The 25,956-nt window shown below is 41.8% G+C and overlaps 2 protein-coding genes across 4 annotated transcripts in view; one reads left to right on the top strand and one right to left on the bottom strand.

The window, feature by feature from the left end:
- The window catches only part of FILIP1L (filamin A interacting protein 1 like), a 119,965-nt gene that overhangs the window by 52,010 nt on the left and 41,999 nt on the right, over positions 1-25,956 (bottom strand). Inside the window, exon 1 of one of the 3 annotated variants that reach the window (XM_056138521.1) lies at positions 572-666. The exons of the other annotated variants lie outside the window; for them this stretch is intronic. The gene's annotated coding sequence lies outside the window, so the exon portion shown is untranslated. Of the gene's footprint in view, positions 1-571; positions 667-25,956 lie in introns of those variants that run through there. 3 annotated transcript variants of the gene reach the window in all.
- On the top strand, positions 13,654-13,941 carry LOC130045843 (40S ribosomal protein S3a-like). The gene has a single exon (XM_056138725.1). It carries the CDS (start codon positions 13,654-13,656, stop codon positions 13,939-13,941), a length of 288 nt encoding a protein of 95 aa, XP_055994700.1.

Raw genomic sequence — 25,956 nt, 5'->3', positions numbered from 1 at the left:
GACTGAGCAACTTTGGGGGGGGGGGGACAATGTTTTTCTTTTTCTTTTCTTTTCTTTTTTTCTTTTGAAGGCTAAAGTGTTTTACTATTTAAATGAGAATCATCCTAAATACAAGATTCGCAACCATGCTTCTGGAGGGGAGTGTGAGAAAGGACACCCACGCGTCCCCGACCAGGTGGCGTGTCTGCCCTTGTAAGACATAAGGAAGTTTAAGTTAGGGGACAGATAAGATCAAGAAAAAAAAAAAAGAGTTGCACTACCCGTCCAGTCTCACCCCCCTCCAGTTCTCCGTGCAGGCAGGAGTCGGTGTGGCGCTCCGTCGCACCGCCGAACAGTCACCCCCACCCTCCAGCTTTCACGCTCAACTCTCTCCTCTGTTTTCCCCATCGGAGCAAAACTCTGGACTTGGCCAGTTCGGCGCGGGACGGCCAGTGCGTGGCCGCCCAGAGTCGGGTGCTCCTGGGGACGCGCCTCTCGAGCCCCGTCTGCCCCGTCGGGGGATGCTGCGGCACCTCGGGGCGGTCCGCTCCGTCGGACGGCCCCGGAGCGGGGCGGCGGGGCGCGCGCTTACCTGGGGCTGCGGGCGCGGGCGCGGGGTCGGGAGCACGGGCCGGGCGCGGGGCGGCGGCGGGCCGCGCGGCGAGGCGGCTGCTGCGCGCTCGGGGAGCCGCCCGAACAATGCGAGCGGGGCGCTCGGCGCGGCCGGCCTGGGCCCTGACGTCACCCGGCTGCCTTATAAGGCGCCCCGCGTGTGCGGCGCCGGCGGCGGGGGCGCCGCTGACAGCCAGACCCGCGGCTCGGCGGCCACCGTGTGAACCGACGGACCCGGGCGGGGGATGGGGCGGAGTGGGGGGGGGGGGTGAGTTGGAGGAGGAGGGAGGCGGGCTGGGGCCGCGGACGCCCTCGGGGGTCCAGAGTCGAACCCCCTGTTCTCCCTCCGGGGCCCCAAAGCTTCTGCTACTACGTGGGATTCTTTAACTCACAGCCTGTTATTCTCATTTCAACTTTTTGCAAACGCACTTTTTTTTTTTTTCATTTTGGTACCTGGGGTGGGATGCGGGGTGGCAGAGAGAAGCCAGTAGTAGTCTTCCATCCCACTCCCAACCCATCTCTCGCCCCTCTTGGGGGGCGGGGGGAAACTTTCTCTTTCCTTTTAGTGAAGAGTAGGGGTCCTCAGAGGATAGTTTTTTCTTTTTCTTTTTTTTTTTTTATTTCCTGATGATGTAACTACCAAACAATTCTTCAAGTGATGATGGGAAGGCCAGATGAAGTCTTTTTTTTTTCAGTGTTTTTCCCTGAAAGAACCGCCTCTTTCCTCATTTCTGCATGTCTGCGTTTTAAGGAACGTAGTTAAATCTAATCACTTTATTTGGCAGCAAGCTATTAAAGAAATGAAATGTTTTGTGTTGTGCTCTGAAGACACAGTATAAAAATAGAACTTTAGAACTAATTTGATTCCACTTGGTGTAGTCTACCAGCAAATAAAATGCAACAAAATAAAACATAAGGCATGAGAAGTAAAAAAGGAACTGACCCTTAAATGACTGAATTAAGCTCGTTTTTTGATTTCTAGGAAGGGACAGATTTACTTAAGTTCTTTTCCTTATTAATGGGAATTAAACTCTTAATTACTTTGTGCACCAATAAGAGACGTAATCCAAAATAGTCCTAGCCACTCTATGAATCTGCTAAATAAATTAGGGACATGGTTGTCTTATTTGCAAACTTCAAGCACATTGAGTAGTTTAACTCCAGTCTAACTCTTTAAAAATCACATTAAAATAGTATTTCTTCCTATTAGAATGTACATATGTCTATAGAATTATTGTTTCCATATGTTTTTTTTTCTAACAGGAATAATGGAAATAGTGTGCTTGTTTCTTTTCCATAGTGGGAAAGACTGGCTGCAAAGAATGGGGAACAAGGATGCAGGAGCACAAAAATAACGCTGTGTCATCTCTGCTAACAGTGGGGTCGCTTATAACCGTGTATCTAGATCCTACTGTCTTTGAGAATTTTTAACCTAGCCTTTGATTTTCATATTTAATGTTTTAAGAGAAGTGCTTATATCTTTCAGCTACACTTAGAGTGTAGTATTGTCAGTTTTGTATTAACATTTAAGATACTGGCTTGTTAATTTTATTACTATATACTCTTGATTTTTTTTCTTTCTTTTGGGGGGCACACTTGGTGTGTGCTCAGGGCTTACTCCTCGTTCTGCACTCAGGTATCGCTCCTGGTGGGCTCAGGGGATCATATGGGGTGCGGGGGATTGAACCCAGACTGGTTGTGTATAACGGTCTCTCTGCTCATCTCTTGACGTTTGTACTTAGCCAACATCGTTTTGGAGACTGTGGTGTTCTATTTGATTTATTAGTAATCAAACCAAAATGAATTATGAAGGTTGGAAGACACATTAATACCTTTGGAACCCAAATTTCAAACCGGTAAATAACCTTGACCCCAAGGCTAATGATTTTATCATTCGTTTTGTCCCTATTTCCTTCTGGTGGGTAGAGAAGTTTCCTAACATTTAAGTCTGCCTTTTATTTCTTCCTCACATTTTTATACTCACACTTTGCGTTTATTTTCGTTCTCGTGACTTTCCACTTTCCTGATAAAATAGTTTACTATTATATCCCCCTTTTTCTTCAGCTGTGATAGATACAGAATAGAGAACTGACGATGGTCCTGTCTAAGGTTGTTGAAACTTGAAAAAAAGTCCTTGATGTTTAAGACTTCTTCTGAGCCTTGCCTGGACCTTTACTATTGCGGAGCTGTGGTTTCTGACGCAGCTCTGATTTGGCAGTGTACCTGAGGTCACAGTATGTGACCACTCTGTTCAGTATTCAGTCTAAATCTCATTTGTTGAGCTTCCCATTTGTGCCAGTCTCCACTGAGCGCTCTGCACACTCTCCATTATTCAATCCACACCACTGAGCTTGAGGTGGCATTATCCACACTGTTAAGTTCAAGAAACACATTTGCAAGTGTGAAGTATTTGACCAAGGTCTCCGCACTAGTCAAGTCACAAATGAAGGGAATTTGTAGCAGTGTTTATGAGACAGAGTGAGGATTTTCTATCCCAGCCAGGCAGGGGAGAATTCCTAGCCCAGGTGTTTGTATAACAAACCCTTTTTTGCTAAGACCTTCCTGAAGTGCTGGTAATGAGCAACTGCAGTCTCTTAGGTTGTGCGCCTTTGATCTTGGCAAGGCATGTGCCCTTTGCCGCGGCAGACCCCAATCAGGCATGCGCAGACTAGCAGACCCTGTGTGTGCACTGCTCAGAGCTGAGCACATTTCCTGGCAACCGACAAGGGAGTTCAGCACCTGTGCATCTGCCACATTGGACAGATGCTTAACATCCTGAGTGTGCGCCCTTGTGAAAACTGTGATGCTGCTCCCTGCACCGTCGCTGGTGCTCTAATCTCCTCCTCTGCCCTTCCAGAAGCCCCTTTCCCCAATGAACTTTGTCTGGGCAAAAGAATTCTAAATGGTTTACCCAGAATTTCCCAGAGGTGAATAACCCCTAAGAGTTGCCAATTGGAGGCATCATGGACTTGTGTGTCTACTATGACAGTTTTTCCTTAGGAAGTTGGCAGTGTGTCCTGTTCTAGTGAAATTAGAGTGTCGTGACAATTTTCCTCGAGATGAAAGTCAAGGGTCTTGAGGAAGGAAATATCTTTGAGACAAGAATGTCGTGAGCCTTTTCCATCACAAATTTCAGACAGCCATTGATACTGTTTTCACTGGTCAAGCTAGTTGATGTGGCTTTCATTTTCTTCCCTCTTCCTACCAAATTTCTGTTTGAGATTTTTTTTTTTGATTGTTGTTTCCTTGGGTTTTGGCATATTTACTACTTTTACTTCCTAGCTTAGTCCTATTCAGTGACTTTTCTCATTTTATAATCAAGAATTTTCTGACCTAATTATAAATGAGTGCACTCACAAATTAAAGTTCTCTGACAATTTATTGTCTGAACTTACTGTCTAAATCATCAATAGCTTTAAGTTGTTATTTGGATACAGCATAGAGGGATTTCTTTTTCTTTTCTTTTTTTTTTTTTTTTGGTAATAACTAAGTTGCTTTTCCTTGTAGGAGAAGGGTTTGTAGGCAACATGGTGGAAAACCTGGAAATACTGAAGATTCATTTGAATTGTATGAAATCACATTTGTTAGATAGTCTGAAATGTTTGGAGATGGGTAATTACCATCTTTCAAGCTAACGCCAGAAGGTTATTACAGTGACCACAGCAACTTGTGTTATTTATTAGTAATTTCCATGGTGTGGTGTTGTTGTTATTTAACTGTTTTAAAATGTCATTAACATATTGTTAAGCATGTTAAGGCCATTTCCTCTTGTGAGGTGACTTGTTCTTTCTTTCAAGTTCTAGCTCCCTGCCTTTGTTTCTTCTGTGAGCAGTGAAGTCTTTATCTTACAAATAAGTGTCAGAGAGGCAGTAGTCATAATTAATGGAGTCTTTCTTGCAACTGTCCACAATTTTCACTATGATTTCTTTTCATCTGTTAAAGGGAGATGTTTGTACTATTCGGTGGCAGCTGCAAGTTATGGGATGGTAGCGAACTTGGAATGTTTGCTTCTTTGCCACTATGCAGTGGTATATGTGAAACACTCGAAGGCACAAAGAAAAACAGATTCATCTGACAGGCATGATCCTGTTGGAGAAGCTGAGCCGAGCGGGGGCTTAATCCAGGACAGCACAGGAAAAGGCAGAGTTTTGTGGTCCTGCATGATATCAGGCTGCAGTTGCATTTACCAGAGCCTGACCCTTCCTGTGAGAAGGTTTGCCAGTTCATAGAACATTGTCATGGACAGCCTTCTTGCAAGCCTGCCGTGCACCGGCCTGCAATTACGTCTCTCACCCTCTACTGTTCCACAACTTAAAAGGAAGGCTGAAGGGTCTGCACACCACAGTTGGGGCTACAGTAGGGAAATCTGAGGATGAAAGTACCTTTCTTCCCTGCTGGGGATCTTCAGTTTCTTTCCTAATTTTCTCCCTTTCCCTTTCTTTTGTGGTTGTTGGTGCCACTATCGGTGCCTGTCTTGGAGGGTCCTTGACCCTCAAGGTTCACCAGAGATTGCACACTCATTGTGGTACCAGAGAGCAGTCCAATGCTGACTGGTCACATTCAATTGGTAGGATGGCGCCTGGGATGGTGCGCACAGCTGGTGTCTTCAACGTCTCTTCAATTCTACCGCTGAGTCAAAATGCCAGATTCTTCCTTTCTCTCTTTTGTGTGTTTCCCAAGTGGCATCTGCCTAGCCCTGTGCCAGCACCCACACAAATGATATCACAACCTGGGACAGCTCAGTGTTTAAGACTTTGCACTATGTTTTCCCTAAATGTAGTTAAAAATGCACAGTGAGCTTAGGTGTATATAGATACCCTCTTGCTGCCATCCAAATCCTCTGTTGTAGGTTTCTAAAGACCTTTGAGTTTCCAGAAGTTCTTCTGTTCCTTGTATGCATACTTAGTCTGATTTTCACTTTAGAACAGAGAACCAAACTTTTAGAATAGGGGCTAATATTAATCTTGAAAGCTATTACAGCAGCACTATTAGTGGTGACACTAGAGAATTGAAGCCCCCCCCCCTAAAAATTAAAATGGTATTTTATGACTGTAAAGTTAATTTTAAAGTATTTTGGAAATGCCAATAAGGTATTAAGTAAACATTTTTATCTAGTCTTATGACATGAACACTGCCAACAAGTCATAATTTATTGTGCAGTATTTCCTTTTAGTCTTTCTCTATGTACATGTGAGATGTAATTGTTTCATGCAGTTGCATGTACATATTTTGTGTCTTATTTTTCTTCACTTTCACCTTGTATGTTTTAATTATGTTTATGACTTTTCTGTAGATGCTGAATCATTTTAAAGTATTTACCTGTGTCTCCTTAAGATGGTAGTAAAAAATGCATTCACTGCCCACTAGCACCCTGGTGTTGCCATGATTTTTGTACTTGACCCAGTGAAGCAGCAAAGCCTACATTTTATAGGGATTCCTGTTGAGGAGAAGCCTCCTGTTTTGGTTGACGTGGGATGCTGTGAGTTGGCCATTGGATTCTAGTAAGTGTGCCAGTAGGTGAGCAGAATGACTTGGAGAGCTTGAAGAACTGATAATATGACACCACCATAAGATTATTAAATGGTAAGCAGTAAAAGCCTACATTTAGGTCCACTGCATTTGCTTATTTATTCCTGCAAACATTTTGTGTTTCCTTGGTAACTAATAATAGTTTTGAGAAATTGTTAAACTCTCAAGTATTACTGCAGGAGTAAAAAAATCCTCGAATCACAGAAATTAGAGACGGAAAAGACCTATTAGGTCATGTTTTTTGTTCCTTGCCAGTACAGATTGTTCTCAATGCTTTATCCAGACCATTTTTTAAAGGGGCCTTGTCAAATAATTTGTAACTCTTATCTTTTATAAGAAATGCACTCTTTTAAAAATATTTTTATTTTTTCGGCTGGAGCAATAGCACAGCAGGTAGGACGTTTGCCTTGCACGTGACCAACCCGGGTTCAATTCCTCCGTCCCTTTTGAAGAGCCCGGCAGGCCACCGAGAGTATCCCGCCCGCACGGCAGAGCCTAGCAAGCTCCCAATGGCGTATTCGATATGCCAAAAATAAATAAATAAAATTAAAATATTTTTATTTTGGGGGGGTTGGAGATAACACAGCAGGTAGGGCATATGCTTTGCACGCGGCTGACCCGGGTTTGATTCCCAGCATCCCACATGGTCCTCTGAGGACACCAGGAGTAATTCCTGAGTTCATGAGCCAGGAGTAACTTCTATGCATTGCCAGGTGTGACCCAAAAAGAAGAAAATATAAATATGTATATATACATATTTTTTTTTTTTTGAGGAGAGGGTTTTGGACTGTACCTAGTGGTGCTCAAGACTTGCTTTTAGCTCTGTACTTAAGGGGTCATTCTTAGTTGGGCTTAGGGGTATATGTGATGCCAGGGATCAACCCAGGGTCACTGTGTGCAAGACAGATGCCTTAACCCATGCACTATCTCACCAGGCTGAGTAATGTACTTTGAAAGAAACTGTTCTGACAGGTTTTTGTACAGCTGTGGAACATGATTTCAGAGTAAATATTTGTGGAGCTACACATGTGGGTTAAAGTGCTGTCAATCAGGTTTTATTATATGGTAGTCATAGGGACATTGTAGGATGCCAATGAAATAATGGCACATTAAGAGCAAAATATACAGGTAAGTTGGATTCAAGCATTTTTCTTTTATAATTAGAAAACTCAATTGTAGCAGTGTATAAGAGTGACTTGTAGTCATATAATCTTGAAATGGATAAAGAAGACCTGAGGAAGCAAAGCATGTAGGTAGTAGAGAAAAGAGGAAAATGGTTCATTTTAAGTTTGCTTTTAGAAAGATGTTTTACATCTCCCCTCCTGTCCCTAATTCAGCTCCACTATCCATTATTTACAATTATTATTGCTTGAGAAGAAAAAGGCTTCTAACTGTAAAATCCTTTTTTCAGTTGGGTTCTTTCAAACCCCAGGACAGGATCAAGCTGTTTCATAGAGCAGTCCATAGTGATCTTACTAAATAAATTTTTCAATTTCCTACATATGGTTAAAGACATTTTCTGTAAGGAAAATAATGAAATAAAGCAATAAAAAGCGTGGTTTGATTTTTTTTAAAAACATTTTTTTAGAATGTAGGTTGATTGTCTTATTGAGTTATATTTTGGAGTATAAATGGTATTAGAAAACATCTGTTCCACTTACTGCCACCCTTTGGTACTACCTTTTAAACAGATGTGAAAATTGAATCTCAGAGAGGTTCAAGGACTTACCCTCCAAGTCAGTAATACACTGGTGATCTAATTTATTGTTTTGTTTTTTTCTTTCTTGAGGGGCTGCATTAGGAGGGAGGATTTGTCCCACACTCTGCAGTGCTGAGAGACTAGCCCTGGCTCTTTGCTCAGGAAGTGACCCTGGGTGGTGTGTGGGGGACTGTACAATGGCAAAAAAAAAAGCTCCTTAACCTCTTCTATGTCTCCTGCCTCCAGCTACTTTATCTCTCTCTCTCTCTCTCTCTCTCTCTCTCTCTCTCTCTCTCTCTCTCTCTAACACACACGCATGCATGCATGCATACATGCACGCACGCACTCATGCACTTTTTTTTAAATTGATGTTTGATTTTATTGTGCCAAGGATGTTGCAGACGGTGGATCTTGTCAGCGCCTCCAGGGCACAGGTGCCCCATCTGCTGAGGCTGCTCCCACTCCCCACACTCAAACCCAGGACATTGGCCATGATTCAGAGATGCCCCCCCCACTCCAAGACTCCAGAGAGGCTGGTGGTGGTGGTGGAAGCAAAAGGAATGTAGCCAGGTCAGAGTCTCATTGTTCAAAGCCCATGTGATACTGCTCCCTGTTCCCCCACCCCGACCCCCAGCTCACTCTCGACCCTGCCAGAACCTCTGGAAGTGGGAGTTCGGTCAGAGATAGCAACCACAATTCCATGCTCTCTCTGGGCCCCATAGACTGTCAGCCGCCAAACCAGAGAGTTGTCACCCCCACCAAGCTGGTGCTGTTGCCTACATCATTTTGTGATTAGTTGATTTTGCAAGATCAAAGTGTATGTTTGTTTGTGTGTGTGTATTTGTGTGTGTGTGTGTGTGTGTGTCAGTTCGTATATATGAACGTTTTTTAAATGAATTGAATTTTGTGTTTGAGCTTTTATTGTCAGAAAGAATGTATCTGAAATTATAATCCACATTACTATGAGTTACTTAGTTTTATACTAACTACAGAATTGATTTGGAGCCTATGTAGTATGGATTTAAAATGCAATCTTCTTGGAGTGAGAGCAAGTGTAGCAGGTAGCGCGTTTGCCTTGCACATGGCCAACTTGAGTTTGATCTCCGGCACCTCATATGGTCCCTCAGGCACTACCAGGAGTGATCCCTGAGTGTAGAGCCAGGAGTAAACCTTGAACACCACCACCATTAAAAAAAAATAAAATAAAATAATAAAAATTAAAATGCAATCTTGCTCTGCTTCTTCTAAGTTGAAAGTCTGAACCTTGGTAATTGACTACCAATTACATGTCAGTAAGACTAGCATTAATAGCACTAGTAAAATATTTAATCAGGGAGTCAACTTAACAATTCTGATAATAAATGACAGTTTATTATTTAATGCCACTTTCTGCTTGCAGGATCCCCGCCTCCCCATTCTGTACATGATAAATCATTATTATAAATAATAGATATCTGATTCACACCATAAAACACAGGTTTGGGAGGGATGTCAAAATTCTTATATTTTACTAGTTGAGTTATTTCTCAGGTGAGAATTTCAGTTTTGGGGGTAGGAATTGTTTCATGCATCTCATAATCTAATTGTTAGTAAATACTTCAGAACACTTTTAGAGATTCTTAACTTCCTCAATGATTCCATTACAGTTAATTTGAGCTGAAAACTGACTTCTTCTAACTTCCACCAGTTGTTCCGAATCTTTCTGTAGAGCCTTATTGAACAAATAGCCATTGAGAAGACATCTTTTGAAATATTTGAAATATTTTGAAATATTTGAAGACAGTTTGTCCTCAATCTTCCACTGTTCCTTTCTGATGATAATTTTTAGTTCTCTCATCTCCTGTGTCTAGAAATCTGGTGCTCATAATAAATAAATTAATTTATGTGTATTAAATTACTCTTTCAGAAGCTATGTGTATGCATAAACTTAGATTTTCTTAGTATTTTAGGCAAACACACCAGGCCACTGTGTCAGTGGATCTTGCTATTCAGCAACATTCTAGTAAGAACCCCAGCCTAAATATTTTCTTCATGGACTGCTTCTTTTTTTTAGATTAATCACTTTTATTCTGTACTGATTTTGTTTGGATTGAACCTTTATTAGAATTACAGCAGTGAATGACATGGTTAGTTTTCAGTGGATGCTATATGTCATATGAGCCACATGAAGATAGATAGATAGATAGATAGATAGATAGATAGATAGATAACTGGAAAACAGAGAGGTAATTTTTACAGATCACAAAGTCAGTAAATGATGGCACCAGGGTTTGAACGCAGACTAGTTTCAGCAACCTCTGACAGAAATCATATTCAGCATCTCATAATAGAATTTGAATTGAGAATAAGCAGCAGTAGTATGGTAGTGTAGAATTTTTATCTTTCTTATCTGCCACATAATTCATTGGACTTGCATTATGGGGTGCTAGTGTAAGAATGGATTTCAGAGATATCTGGTCAGTATCCCTATCTTCTAGCACATAGAAGTGAGATCCAGGCTGTGCAAAAACTTGTCGTGTCTGAGACATAGAAAGATGGGGCCGAGCTCAGGCCAGAACGTGGTGGCTTTCTATTGAATTCCAAAATGCTACTTTGTACAATTTCCTTTCTCTTCTCCCTTCTTACCCTTTCCCCTTCCTTCCTCCCTTCCTTTCCTGTCTTCTCTCCTTCACCTATGGTCCTATAAGCATTAAAACAGCAATAACAATAATAAAACATACATCAAAAGAATTGCTTAAAATCCTACCATATGTTTTAAATTACTTTCCCTTGTTGCCAAATTCTGAATCTGTGAGTTCTCTGTCATTTTAGGTTATGACATAGATTCAAGAATCTCATCAGATATGTCTTAAAGTTGCACTGATTTAAATGTCACCATTAAAATATTTTGCTTTTATAAAGAAGATCCATGGGCCACAATCAGAAAGGAGGGACAGAATTGCTCTCATTTATGAGATCCTGCTGTCTGCGTCGATCACTCTTCCCAGCCCTCTGCCTCTGACATCCAAACTCTTTCCCTCTACATAGAATTCGATGTCAGTAAGAACACATCACCTTGTTCCACACTTGATAAATGAGGAAATGAAAGAAGTGCTTTGAATCCTGCAGAAGGAAGAGATGACATGTACAAACTGCTCCCGTTCATTGACTGTTGGCTTTCGGTTCTTTTTATGTGCCATTTATTTCACTGCCATTGAGGCAGTCATGTGCAGGACGCTATAATATGCTATTTCCAGTGATAAAATTTGTTCTTTGCCTTTAAATCAACAAAATGCGGTAGGTCATGATTCGAAGTGATTCCTCCATTTAATCAAGTTTCTTTAATTTCCTTGGCCACAAATCGTATTTGCTAAGGAAATTTCCTCTGGGGGAATGTTTACCTTGCCAGCGAGGACAGTTCTGTCCTGATGATGCTCTGACAACTGAGTACTTCAAGAATATCAACTGCAGAGGCAGAGTTTTCTCTGAGCAGTCAACTATGACCTAATAGTGGTTTGTTGGCAAAGGATAACTTAAAATAGCATTGGTCTCTTTTCAGACATAATCAATTGTAACAAAAACTCTTTCCGCTGAGCTTTGAAACATGTAGGATCATTTTTTTAAGTTATCATGAGAGAATATGGCCCTAGTGACGCTTGAATGTCCATGTCCCAGCTCTCTTAGGATAAGCTGAAGAAACACTGGTATCAATTCAGTGACCTCAATTTGCACTCCCAACTTTATCACCAATTTTGGTGTGCTGTTATAAAACGGAGGCAACTATTCAATCGAGGAATTGTTCATTTGCTTCATTTCTGTCTTTACCACTTAGAGTGCACTAAAAATTAATTTTTAGATAAATGCTGTAGCATAAATAGTCCAATCATTTCATTAATATTTTTTAAATATTAAGACTTATTAAATATAAAAAGTAAAGGTTGAGCATGAGTTAAAAAGGCTTACATTGGTATTTCTTTTTCTTTGAAAATTTTCAGTAGACTCAAAATGTTCAAGTGACTTACCTTGATTTCCCTCCTAAAAGAGTCTTTTGGTTAAAAATCTATATGCATACATTCATGCATGTACGCAGGCATGCATGCATCCATCGTCTATCTTATGGCTATCATTTATTCAAACCTCTTGGAAGTGCTATGTCACTCTCTCCCTCTCCACATACTTGTTACACATACTTGTAACACATGAACATATGCAAGTTTTAACATGCACTCACCAAAAATTACAAATAGATATGGAGAAAACTAGAATTCACATTTTCAATCAGGAATCTAAAGGCTGAGTGTGATAGCTTTTTATATCATCATGGTGACCTCCAATATATAATAGCAGTTTTTATGCATGAACATTATCATTTATTCTTAGCCTGTTGGTAGCAGGGTAAGTGGAAGAGTAATTGTTAGCTGATTTTCATATGAACAGTTTTTAAATGTCTAAAGATAAAAAGACTCAGATTCCCCAATTAGGTAGTGCAATGAGAAAATACTTTTAAAATTTCTCACAGGAAAAAAAAGCCACCATTATTCTTACTTGTTCATGCGTGGGAATGGGTGAAAAAGAAAGGTAGTGAGTTTTTCCTTTTATATCGAAGGAGGTAGAATGTTCAAAGAGAATGCGGGGTGTGTGTGTGTGTGTGTGTGTGTGTGTGTGTGTGTGTGTGTGTGTGTGTGTTTCTAGAAATACAAGAGTTAAGCGTAGTCTGCATCTACTAGGTTCCATTTCTTCAGAGACTCTCTGTAAAACTGCTACTTGAGCACCTCTGTGTGTTCTTTAGACTGAGTTCATGGTTGAGGGGTTGAGATTATATAAAGCAAATCCCTGCCCAGATACTATGATCCTGGATGGGTAGAACAGACAAATAAATAAGAACCATTTTTCCTCTCTTTTATATTAAATTGAGGTGATGTTTGGTCAAGCAAAACTTTTTGTAAAAACATCATTTCTTTGGTTTCCATTCATTACGCACTATCTTCTAATGTGCTTTTAACATGAACTCATAACATGTTGGAATTTTCAGATATTAAATTCTTTGAAATGATATTGAAGGTGGCTTTCTCTAAAGAGGATTTGTTTTTTTTTTTTAACCAGAACCTGAAAATATTTTCAGAATCTTTAAGCCCAGGATATCTATTTTTGGACTACCCAATTAGTACACGTAAGTTTGGGCTACAAATTCTCATGTGGGCCAACTTGTGACTATGAATTATTAGTGGAGTTTACTTATCCTTAACCCTTGGTGTTCAAGAAGAGTAGTTTTCCTTGCAAACCTAGAGGTTGGTTTTGTTTTCAAATCACTTTTCTTCAGATAGTTTGGTAGTCAGCTTTATGTAGCGATGACCCTGAGCTTAATGTTGAGTTCATGGAGTACAAACTATTTTTACCATACCAGCTAGATTTTCACTTCCATATGGGATGCCAAGAATTGAACCCGGGTCGGCTGCATGCAAGGCAAATGCCCTACCCGCTGTACTATCACTCCAACTCCTTGTTTGGTTCTTCAAATTAAGAAATAGAGTTACAGCTTAAATCCTTAAGCATTTCCACTTAGCCTCCTAACTGACAACCAGTGATTTTTCAGCTGCCAAAAAGGAAACATTTGTCTCAAATATCTGGTTAAAGATAAGCAAAACTTAACTTTATAAAAATTTTAGTCTTGGAGCTGGAGTGATAGCTCAGCAGGTAGGGCGTTTGCTTTGCATGCGGACGACCCGGGTTCGATTCCCAGCATCCCATATGGTCCCCTGAGTGCAGAGCCAGGAATAACCCCTGTGAATCGCTGGGTGTGACCCCAAAAAGCAAAAAAAAATTTAGTCTTGCCTTTTGGCTCTCCGTGCAGTACCATGGCGGTCAGCAAAAACAAGCACCTTACCAAAGGCGGCAAAAAGGGAGCCAAGAAGAAAGTGGTTGATCCGTTTTCTAAGAAAGACTGGTATGCCATGAAAACGCCCGCAATGTTTAATATAAGAAATATTGGGAAAATGCTTGTCACCAGGACCCAGGGGACCAAAATTGCATCCGATGGCCTCAAGCGTTGTGTATTTGAAGTGAGTCTTGCTGATCTGCAGACCGATGAAGTTGCTTTTAGGAAATTCAAGCTGATTATGGAGGATGTTCAGGGCAAATGGTGACCAGCAAGGAACGACATGTTAGCTAGGATGCTTCTAGGTTGCAGTTGTTGAAAAATCAGGCTTCTTTCGGTTCGATGGTCACGATCGTCCTGTTGTTCGTCGATTGCCTCAAGCAGGCCCCAGTAACGTCTCCTTGGTCCTAGTCCTGAGATTTTAAAAAGTGCCATATTCAAGGCTCTTTCAGGGTTAGGAGAATGAGACCCATCATTGTTACTGGTTTTGGCATATTGGGTATGCCATGGGGAGTTTGCCAGACTCTGCTGTGTGGGCAGGTTACATTCGGTAGCCTGCCATGGTGTCCAAAGCAAGAATGAGATAATAAGATGTCTTCTGGGAGCTGGGTTTTATAGTCTCTGGGTCTCGGTCGTTGATGGGATTACTTGGCGGGGGGACGGGGAGGGGGCGGCAGTTGGTGGGTGTGACCCCTGCCTACTGGAAGATGGAGGATCTGGGTGGAGGATGCTCAGGCCCAATTTGAACAGGCTTGGGGATCTCAGCCCCGGGAACCGCTTGCCTTTGTTCCTCTGCCGGTACCTTCATGCATGTGGAGAGTGGTCTCAGCCTGGTTGTGGCTGGTTCTGGAAGTCTTCGGCTGCTGGGGCTCTTTCGGTTCACATACAGTAATATCATCTCACAACAACAATGATATATGAAGGTGTGCATTCATACATGACTTGTTGCTTCACTTGCTTTCCTGAGATCCTGAGGCGCTGGTGTCTTCACCTGACAGGCCTCATCACCACCCAGTAGTAATAAGGTTTCATCAGTTCCAGGGATCATACCCAGACAGTAAATGGAGCAGCCTTTGTGATATCACTAAGGAGCTGGGAGATCCTCCTCACTGCCCTCACCACAGAAAACAGAAATAGAGAACGAGAGAGTGTTTTGCCTTTCTATCTTATGATGGGAACTATCAGAGTAAGGAAGCTAACATGACTTATCTTACGAACCAGTCAGATTCTATCACTGACCTGGCCATAGATAGACTCATGCTCATGTGAGCCTTCTGGGCTTACTGGGTTATTACTAAGTTCTTGTGTGTAAGTTACAAGTAATTTTCTGAATAAAGATTATGGAGACCCCTGGGGGGGGTGCAGTTAGGACAGAGAAGAGACCATTATGACAATAAGGTAAAGGTAAAGGCCCTCCCGTTGTTCGTCGATTTGCTCGAGCGGGCCCAGTAACGTCTCCATTGGAGACTTTGTTGTTACTGTGTCTGGCATATTAAATACGTCACGGGGACACGGGGTGCTCTGCCATGCGGGCGAGATACTCTCGGTAGCTTGCCAGGCTCTCCAAGAGGGGCGGAGGAATCGAACTCCGGTTGGCCATGTTGGCTGCGTGCAAGGCAAACGCCCTACCGCTGTGCTATCGTGCTCGCTTCGGCAGCACATATACTAAAATTGGAACGATACAGAGAAGATTATGACAATGATAGTTGGAAATGATTACTTGGGACAAAAACAGTGCTGAGAGGAGATAAAGTGGTTCACATGATATCCTTTCAGTAACAGTATTGCAAACCACAGTACCTAAAAGGAAAATGAGAAAGAGAGAGAGAGAGAGAGAGAGAGAGAGAGAGAGAGAGAGAGAGAGAGAGAGAGAGGGAGGAAGGGAAGGAGGGAAAGGGAGGGAGAGAACTGGGGATATTGGTGGTGGTAAATGTGCACTGCTGAAGCAATGGGTGTCGGAGCACTGTACGACTGAAACTCAATCATGAACAACTTTATAACTGTATATTTCATGCTGCTTCAATAAAAAAATTTTTGTATAGAGACCCCATTTGGTGTTGGCCTCCACAAACGTAACTGCAGAAGTCTGTGCTCAGCACATTTCAACAATGCCTACAGACTGTGATTGTATGAAGAATCTCATGCAGCTAGTCTGGGCCTCGGGATTGCACTTTAAATTGCTAGAGTAGGTGACCTTTTGTTCTGGAAGCGAAGTTTAAGGCCAAAACAGGAAGTTAGGAAATTATCACATATAAAACTGTTTTGTTCCCCAAAATATGTTGTACATCATTTTTTAGATTCCTAGTAAGTTTGTGGATTCCGCCTGTCCTTTGTCTCTTAGTGGCTATGAAATAGAGACCTTAGTGGGCCACAGGAGTGTCTGTGAGTTTATTTTCTTAAAGGGTTCCCATGAGGAAATCTGAGGGGAGTCAGGACATAGCCTATTGTGTTCTGGTGTTACTTCTCTCTCTCTCTCCTGCCCCCTCCTTTCTCTCTTTTCATCTCTCCTTCTCCCTCTCTGTCTTCATCTCCCTCTCCCTCTCTCTCTATCTTTCTCCCTATCTCTCTATCTCTCCCTATCTCTCTCTCTCTGTGATTTTTGAGCCACACCTAGTGATGCTCATGGCACAATCCCTGTGGTACCCAGGAGACTATTTGGTGGTACCAGGAGTTGAACTTAGGTTGGCCGTGTGCAGGGAAAGTGTTTTACCCACTGTACTTTCTCTCCAGCCACTCACTTTCATTATTATTGTTTTTAAAGAGGGCATACAGCCTGTGCTGCTGAAAGATGGAGAATATGGTATGCAGGTGGGGGGAGGGCGCCGTGGGGCTTAGGGTCTGTTGTGTCAGGGGTCAAATTCACATATGACAGGTGTGTATGTGTGTGCTCTACAAGCTGAGCTGTCTCCCTGGCCCAAGTCATGGTCTTTTGAATGGTAAGCTTAAAACTTGTCTGTTTTGTAGAATTTAGGTCTTTTCAGTCTAAAATTAACACCATAGTTTTTTTGTTTTGTTTTGCTTTGGGTCCATACCCAGGCTTACTCTTGGCTCTGTGCTCAGAGATCACTTCCGGCAGGGTTTGAGGGGCCATCTGTGGTCCCAGGGATGGCAGAGTGAATACCCTGCTATCTCTCCAACCCAATATCATAGCCTTTTAAAGTACAGAATTTTATGAAAATGATGGTCTCTCAGTATCTGTATTGCAAACCATAATGCCCAAAAGTAGAGAGAAAGTAAGAGGGAAATTGTCTGCCATAGAGGTGGGGGTGGGGTAGGGGGTGGGATGAGGGGGAAGGATACTGGAGATATTGGTGGTGGAAAATGTACACTGGTGGAGGGATGGATGTTCGATCATTGTATGACTGAAATTCAAACATGAATGCTTTGTAACTGTATCTCACGGTGATTCAATAAAAACAAAATCGTTTTATGAATTTTTTTTTAATCACGGTAGACATCTAAGAATGGTGTAGATAGTTCGACAGTTCCCTGGGGCAGGGTGGGTGGGAGAGGTCCTTGGGACATTGGTGGAGGGAAGCAAGAACTCTAATGGGTGTGGTATGAGAATGATGCATTCGTGAAACTTGAGCAGTACTGGAAAGCATGTTGTTAATTCTTTTAGTGTAATTTAGCAGCTTGTTTACGTCTTCACAAAATATCCTCCAACTTATTGGATCTCTACAGTCCTCTATGCTCTATAATTTCTATGTCTCTTTAGGACAGAGTTTATTATTTACCACATTTCCTTTATAGACTACACAGATACTATTAAACATAGATGTCACTGCTAGCATAAAAGGCATTTTTAAGGTTAAAAAAAAATCTGATACTCTTTATTAAATCAACAGTGGTTTGCAGTTTTTTTCTTACTAAAGCTTGCCTAACCGGACAGTAAGCATTCATTAAATTTGAGGGAGAAAAAGTTTCATTTAACATAGAACCAGCAAGGAAGAGAGTTAACTCAATTGACTGAGGTCATGCTTTGCATGTGGGAAGCCTGGGTTTGATCCCCATTACTACATGGTCCCCTGAACAATGCTAGGAGTAACCCTTGAGCACAGAGCCAGCAGTAGCGCCCCAGTACCACTGGATGTGGCCTCCAAATAAAAACATTAAGGACCCGAGAGATAGTATAGAAGTTCGACGTTTGACTTGAATGTGACTGACCTGATCCTGGTTTGGTTTCCAACATTGCATTGAGTCTCTTGAGCACAACCAGGAGTAAACTTTTCTGAGTGTGATCTCAAATCCCCAGAACAAGGGAACAAAAATGTAAAAACAACAGCAGAGCAACATAAGGTTAGCATATAATAGGCTTCAGTAAAATTAGTTCCTCTTTACTCATACTCTCAAAATTTCCCAGGATAAGGTAGGAAATAAGGAAAATCCTCTGCTTCAAAAAATTTATAGCTAGGAATTTGTTGTACAGATATTAAATGAAAAAAAAAAAGCTGGGGCAGAGCGATAGTACAGTGGGTAGGGTGCTTGCCTTGCATGGGGCTAACCCGGGTTTGATCCCTGGCATAATCACGGTCCTCCCGTTGTTCATCGATTTGCTCGAGCGGGCCCAGTAACGTCTCCATCATGAGACTTGTTGTTACTATGTGTGGCATATCGAATACCTCACGGGTAGCTTGCCAGGCTCTGCCGTGCAGGCGAGATACTCTCGGTAGCTTGCTGGGCTCTCCGAGAGGGGCGGAGGAATTGAACCCGCCTCGGCCATGTTGGCCGCTTGTAAGGCAAACACCCTACCGCTGTGCTATCGCTCCACCAGGAGTGATTCCTGAGTAAGCCCTGAGCACTGCTGGGTATAACGCATAAGAAAAAAAAGAAAAGAAAGCTGGTTAAAAAACTACACAAGGCACATAAAGTTCCCTTTTCATACAGAGGAAAAAGTTTGTCATCTGGAAAGGTGTGAAAGAAGATGGAACTTAGGAGTTCAAATAAAATTCTGTCCCATTTGCACCTCTATTGTAAATATGTAAATAATTAAATATATTATTTAAATGATAGCATAGCACGTAGAGCGTTTGCCATGCATGCAGCCGACCCGGGTATTCGATATTCCAAATCTCCCACTACTTGATGGTCAGACTTCTTCGTCAAGACCCTGAACCCTGGAGTGATAGCACAGCGGGTAGAGTGTTTGCCTTGCATGCGGCTGACCCAGGTTCGATTCCCAGCATCCCATATGGTCCCCTGATCACCGCCAGGGATAATTCCTGAGTGCAGAGCCAGGAATGACCCCTGTGCATCGCCGGGTATGACCCAAAAAGATAAAAAGACCCTGAATGAACGGTTTGAGGCTCTTTGTGTTCCTGGAGCGAGCAGACGCCATTGGGCTACACTAGCATGTGACAAAGATGAATGGAGATGTTACTGGCGCCCATGTGAGCAAACTGATGAGTAATGGGATGTCAAGTGATCAAGTGATTGTGAATATGTAAGATATTTAGCAACTGATGAGCTTGTCTGATGCTGTATCCGCTCAGGGTGTAGTCACTGGTCATATCAGTCTTGTAAACTTTTCTCTAATAACTATTGTTTGTATGTGTTTTCTTGTATTTCATATCTGATATGTATAGACTTTGATTATGGTTTCTTTTGCTCTAGGATAAACAGGAGATGATGCAGAATTTATGTAACTCATAGGCTATTTTTATATTCTTACAGCAAGAGGAAGTGAATAACCTTTCACATGTAGAAGTTTCCCATCTCGCGAAGTCTGTTTCAGCATTTCATTTAAAAGTTAATTTCCCGTTAAAATGTTGTTATTATATACCAAGCATATTCTCAAACTAGCATAAGGAGGTTTAAATGAGCAATCAAACCTAGCTCTAATTAGGTAAATACATTAGTATAGTGATATACTAAAGCACAATATTTAGCTCAAGATTTATACATAAACTAATTATTACAGCATTAAGTAGTATAGAACAACAAAATAGTATAGTATAGTACAGTTTATAAATGCAAACATTTAGTGGTTTTGTTTGTTTGGTTTCTTGGGACCACACTTGGCAGTGCCTAGGGCTTACTCCTGACTTTGCTTTTAAGGATCACTCCTGGTGGGGTTTGGGGACCACATGGGGTTTTGGGGATTGGCTTCATGCAAGGCCAATGCCTACTAGCTGAAATACTACTCTGGCCCAAATGTACAGAGTTTAAACTCCATCTTGGATCAGCTCTTTATGAACTGATTGTGACTGCACTTTGCTGTACTATCATTCTGGCACCAATGGATAGAATTTAAACTCAGTCTCAGATCAGCTCTCTATGAGCTGGCTGGAAACCTGTGTTTTACACAACACATGGTATGTATGTTTAGAGTTCCATGTTTCCCATATGGATTCCAGGTGAGTGCCTCCCTGCCATATCCATGACAGTCCTGGTCAACTTGCCCTAAAAACATACAGCAGAAATACCATCTTCACTCCATTGTTCATTGTAGTACTATTCATAAAAGCCAGAATCTGGAAATAACCTGAATGCCCAAGAACAGATGACTAGATAAAGAAACTATGGCATATCTATACAGTGTAATACTATGCAGCTGTTAGGAAAAAGGAAGTCATGAAATTTGCCTATAAATGGATGGATATGGAGAGTATCATGCTGAGTCAATTAAGTCGGAAGGAGAGGGACAGATAAAGAATCAATGCATTCATTTGTGGTGCATATTTATTTTATATACCACAATTATATATGTACATATACATATATATACATATATATGTATATAAGAAGACTAATATCCAAGGCCAGGGAAAACAGAAGCCAGGAGGACTGGTCAAAGATTGGAATCTACCACAAGTATGTGTAGGGCAGAGGTAGATAAGATAGAGAAAGGAGCAGTATGACAATAGTTGGAAATGATCACGATGGACAAGAACTGAGTGTTAAAAGTAGGTAAAAGGATACACAAAATAACCTTTCAGAATCTGTATGGCCACAATGCCCAAATGGAGAGAGAGAGAGAGAGAGAGAGAGAGAGAGAGAGAGAGAGAGAGAGAGAGGTTGATTCAGGTTTGGGGGGTGATGGAGGGAAACTGAGGACACTGGTTCTGGAAATGTACACTGGTGGAGGAATGGGTGTTAGAACACTGTGTGACTGAAATCTAATCATGAACAGCTTTGTAAGGGTCTATCTTACAGTGATTCAATAAAAAACAATTTTTTTTCATTTTTAAAGGAAAGAAAAAGAAAATTCAGTACTCTGGAAATACTTTTGCCCTCCAGGTGTCATCCTTTTGAGCAGAATGTGGGCTGGTTTTTATGCAGAAGGAGCATTTACAAGTCAGGTGTTCATTACCCAAAGAATGCCAGCATATATTTTATGTGTCCATGACAGTTAAACTTAATCTATTTCATCCCTAGCCCTCCTAGGTTCAAGCATGACAGCATGCTCTTTTAGGCAACTTCAGTCACCCGTACATATGACTGGAAAAGTTGAAAACATCCCTCTTGAAGGGATGAATCATAATTAAATTGCCTTTGCACTTGACTCCTTGCATTTTGATGGGCTGTTGCTCCGTAGGACTGTTATTTTTGCCACTTCTATAATATATGGTGGGTAATAGAGGCGGGTTCTCTGAACTTTTGTACTGTCTTGCTGTGTGCATGGGCCAGAACTTTGCATTGAATTCATTAACTAATTAATGTTGCCCATCTTTTCCAGAACTAAGTTCCTGGTAATGTTTGCCAGATATAGTTCAAGGAACTCAGTTCAGCGTTGACCTAACTGGATTTGATGCCAATGCCTTTTGACGTTGAGGTTGGTTTCAGCTAAAAGAGAATAATAATGCAAACCAATAGGAGCCTTCATTTCTTGCTACTGCACCTTAACACCAGACTTCAATGTTTATCCCATAAATCCCCTTCATCTTCGGTGGAAAACCCCTTCATATTAACTAATCTCTATCATGTTTTCCCCTCTTTACCTGGGCAATCAATCCCCTAGCAACCTGATCCCATGGAACAGGTGCCTTATTAGAAGGCTGTGACTAAATGCTGGGTAAACTTTTGCAGCGATAGCTAGACAGGAAAAGAATGTTGATATTTGGTGAGGGTTTTACAAAGGAGCCCCTCACCTATGTTTGATCTTGCCTGGATCTACCCAGATAATCTTGGTGTAGAGGAGGCATGTGGGTCGCTCTGGAAAAGGGAGCTGTTTGCTTCTACAGGGAACTTCTGTGGTTCCATATTCTAAAGCATGAGTCACGGATGTCTTTATGATTACACATCCCTCCTAGCATATGAGGAATAAACTTTAGAGAAAAGGAAGTTAAGAGAAAACAGAAGTGTGAATAACTGCTAATGGTTCTCTCTCCGGCTCCATTCCGTCTGCCATTTCATCATACATAAAGGGGGTAGTTCAGAGGTTTCTTTCCTGGCCAATAAGTGGCAACATATGTTTGAAACAGTAAATGGAAACTATAGGGAGAAAATGACTGGCATATGGCAAGAGCAAAGCAGGGGAAAATTTGTTGCCCTAATGTTAGCCACATAATTGTTATGTTTCTCAATAGAGGGGCTGTTTTGCTTTTAAATGTCTGTGTGCCCCTTCAGGATGGTGTCTGTGAATGGAATTTGTATATTTCCTTGAGGGTGTTTTTTTTTTTGTTTTGTTTTCTTTTGAATGGCACCTTCAGCCATTGTCACCCTGCAGAGCTGCAGAGGTGTTTTTGAGACATGTCCTCCAAAGGGAAAAATAGACCCTTATCTGGAAAGAAAGTCCCCTAGTAAAGTTGTAAAAACAAAAAGCAGGGAAGCACTAAAGAACAGGTATTTTGAAGGGTTAAAACAGTAATAGCTCTCACACCCTTCAGGGGTGTGTCTTAAAATGACAATACTGCAGTGACAGTGTTTGTGATTGTCATGGCAACTAGACCTTTGCTTAGGCAGTTGGAAATCCTACATTTAATCTTAAAGGGTGGGGCTTTGGTGTTTCCCCTTACCCCCCAAACTATGGGCTAATGCTTGTCTTCTTACAAATTAAAAATCTCCATTTTATTTTCAAAAAAATGTGTCTTAGTTATATTTTACTTTTAATTACTCATTACTTTTTTTTTTTTTTTTGCTTTCTGGGTCATACCCGGCAATACACAAGGGTTACTCCTGGCTTTGCATTCAGGAATTACTCCTGGCAGTGCTGGAGGATCCTATGGGATGCTGGGAATCGAACACAGGTCAGCCGTGTGCAAGGCAAACGCCCTACCTGCTGTGCTATCACTCCAGCCCCTACTCATTACTTCTTATTGATATATCATTGGCCTTAAGGAGTATAAAAGTTAATATTTTAGGGGATCCCATGTTTCTTTACTGCACCCACCAATCGTAGTACCAATTTCCCTTCCCCAGTGTCTGGAGGACCTTCCTTTTAACCCTCCCTTTATGAGTTTTTTTTTTTTAATTATTTCTGTGGGTCCATTCCCTGTGTGGACAGTGCGTGGCCCTGTAGTGGGTGCCTGGGGAGGGGGAACACTGAATCACATGGTGCTGAGGACATTGGGTGGGACTAGATCCTTGTATTTAAGCCCCATCCTTAGCCTCTAGACAATCATTTTTAGGCCTTGTAGACTGAGTTATAACCTGTATTAGAGAAGAGTAGTAGAGGAAAGAAACATGACTTGCTTTTTAAATTTTTATTATTGGTGGTGTATTTTTGGTGGAGAGTATGGATCACACCTGACAGTGCTCAGAGCTGACTCTTGACTCTGTGCTCAAAGATCACTCCTGTTAGGGCCTGGGAACCATAAGGGGTGCCAGAGATAGAACCCACTTTGGCCACATTCACAGCAAAAGCCCTACCAACTGTATTATCACTGCAACCCCATGATCGGCATTTTAATCAGCATTTTACTTCGTTTGCTTTATGTGTAAAGAAGATGATCAGCCTTTGTGGTTCTAAGATATAATGAACTGCTTATATAGGAATTAACTTTAGTTGTTCAGGTCACGAGGGGTAAAAATCAGTTGGTGTTCATACAGTTTGGACCACGATAATGTATAAAACTAGACTAAATGCAGAATTGATTCATATGAATATATCTGTAGACATAATTTAGACACATAAGTGCTTTAAGCCTATCTACCTTCCCTGCCAATAACCTGTTCTATTGTGATTGTCATATGGTATGATTGTTCAAATATCTGGTCTCATGCTTTAAAATTGGTAATCTGGAACCTTCCTCCGCCCCTCTCGGAGAGCCCGACAAGCTACCGAGAGTACCTCGCCCGCACGGCAAAGCCTGGCAAGCTACCCGTCATGTATTTAATATGCCAAACACAGTAACAACAAGTCTCACGATGGAGATGTTACTGGGCCCGCTCAAGCAAATCGATGAACAACGGGAAGACAGTGACAGTGACAATCTGGAACCAGAGCAGTGGTGTAGCAGGTAGGGCACTTTCTTTGCAGAGTCAGTCAGAGTCAATCCCTGGCACCCCAAATGGTCTCTGGAGACTACCAGGAGTGATCTCTAAGCACAGAGCAGTAGTAAACTCTGAGCATCACCAAATGTGCCCTCCTCCCCCACCAAAAAAAAAAAAAGTGGGGGGAGAAATATTTTGATCATCTGGCAGCTAGAATGTAGTACTAACCCTGGTTCAGATTTCTGGCATTACATATGGGTCCCCAAACATTTACCAGGGAACACAGAGCACAGTGTCAGGAATAGACCTTGAGAACTTCTGGATGTGACTCCAGAACACAAATAAATAATGATAACCTAAACGAAGTTCTTAGTTTTATACTTTTACTTGGCTGTAATAAAGTAATAAAGCGGGACAGGGTGGAGAGAAGACATGAATTTTATAATCTTCCAACTATGAACTTTTGTCTGTTCCACCGTTAAGAATGGTTTTTACATTTTTTTACAAAAGAAGACCATTTAAAGAATATTCTGTGATATACAAACATTATGCAAAATTTAAATGTTAGCATCCAGAAGGTTTTTTTTGGGGGGCGGGGTATACAGCACAGCCGTTTTTCTACACATCACCGGAGGCTGCTCTTCGCCACAACAGCGGAGATGTGTAATGGAAACAGGACAGACTGTCCTGGTCCCCAAGCTCTAGCAAATCTACTATTTAGTTCTTAATAGTTAAGGTTTACTGACTACTCTCTTTGCCAGTAGATAGAGCTCAAACTCAAGTCCCTCCTTCCAGAAAAAAGAGGTGAAGGAGAGACAACTAGAATGCCACTCTTAAATATCTCAATTCATTTGTGCTCATTTGGCTAAAACACAATTTTGAAATGTTGAATTTTCTCTATTCCTTTTTTTTTTTATGGGTTGGAGTGGTAGCACAGTGGGTAGGGTGTTTTCCTTGCACCCAGGCCAACCCAGGTTCAATTCCTTCGTCCCTCTCAGGGAGCCCGGAAAGCTACCAAGAGTATCCCTCCTGCACGGCAGAGTCTGGCAAGCTACCATGGCATATCCAGTATGCCAAAAACAGTAACAACAAGTCTCACAATAGAGACGTTACTGGTGCCCGCTTGAGCAAATTGATGAACAACGGGAGGACAGTGCTACAATACATTTTTTCTCTAGTTCCTTTTTGAACAGATGCTGGTCATTGAGTAGAAAACAGTTGGGTGACTTTTGATTGAGTACTGAAGTGATGTAGCTTCCACGAGGAGAATCTAGAATGGTTAAAATAGAAAAACACTGTTTCGTTCCTGAGACAAATGGGATTGCATGAGATCTGACCTATTTGTGGTTTTTATATCTGACCACTTAGAATTATAGGGGGGACTTAGGAAGGGAACCCTGTATAGTATCTCGTAGCTTTCTGCTAAAGAGCATTTATGGTTGTGGGGGACGGGGAAAGAGCAATGGAAGTATTCAGTTCATTTATGACCAAATAAAGTCTTGCTTGTCTTTAATTACTGAGGACTAGTCAGAACAGATAGCCTATGTTCAGTTTACATTCCTCATGGTAACATTAAACTTAGTATTCTGACTTTTTTTAACTCTCTTTTTTTGGTGGGGTTGGGCCACTGCCCCACACAGTGCTCAGGAGCCAGGGGCCATTGCTGTGACTCTCCGTCAACTGGGCCAACGGTGCAATGTAAGGGTGGGAGGAATCAGTGCTCCTCAGTTTCTGTGGTGTTGGGTATCACAGGGCCACCGGGCAGTTCTTGAGGGACTTCCTGGACTACTCCCAATGGCACTCAGTGGCCTCCAGGGCTGTATCTGGGGCCATGTGATTCTGGGGATTGAACTTAAGTTGGCCACATGCAAAATAATAGACTTAAATCCTGCATCTATATATCCTTGAA

This window comes from Sorex fumeus, unplaced genomic scaffold (assembly GCF_029834395.1).
Source record: "Sorex fumeus unplaced genomic scaffold, SorFum_2.1 ptg000129l, whole genome shotgun sequence".
NCBI classification, from domain to species: domain Eukaryota; kingdom Metazoa; phylum Chordata; class Mammalia; order Eulipotyphla; family Soricidae; genus Sorex; species Sorex fumeus.
The sequence above is the reverse complement of the archived record's forward strand: the minus strand, read 5'-3'. Positions and strand labels throughout refer to the sequence as shown.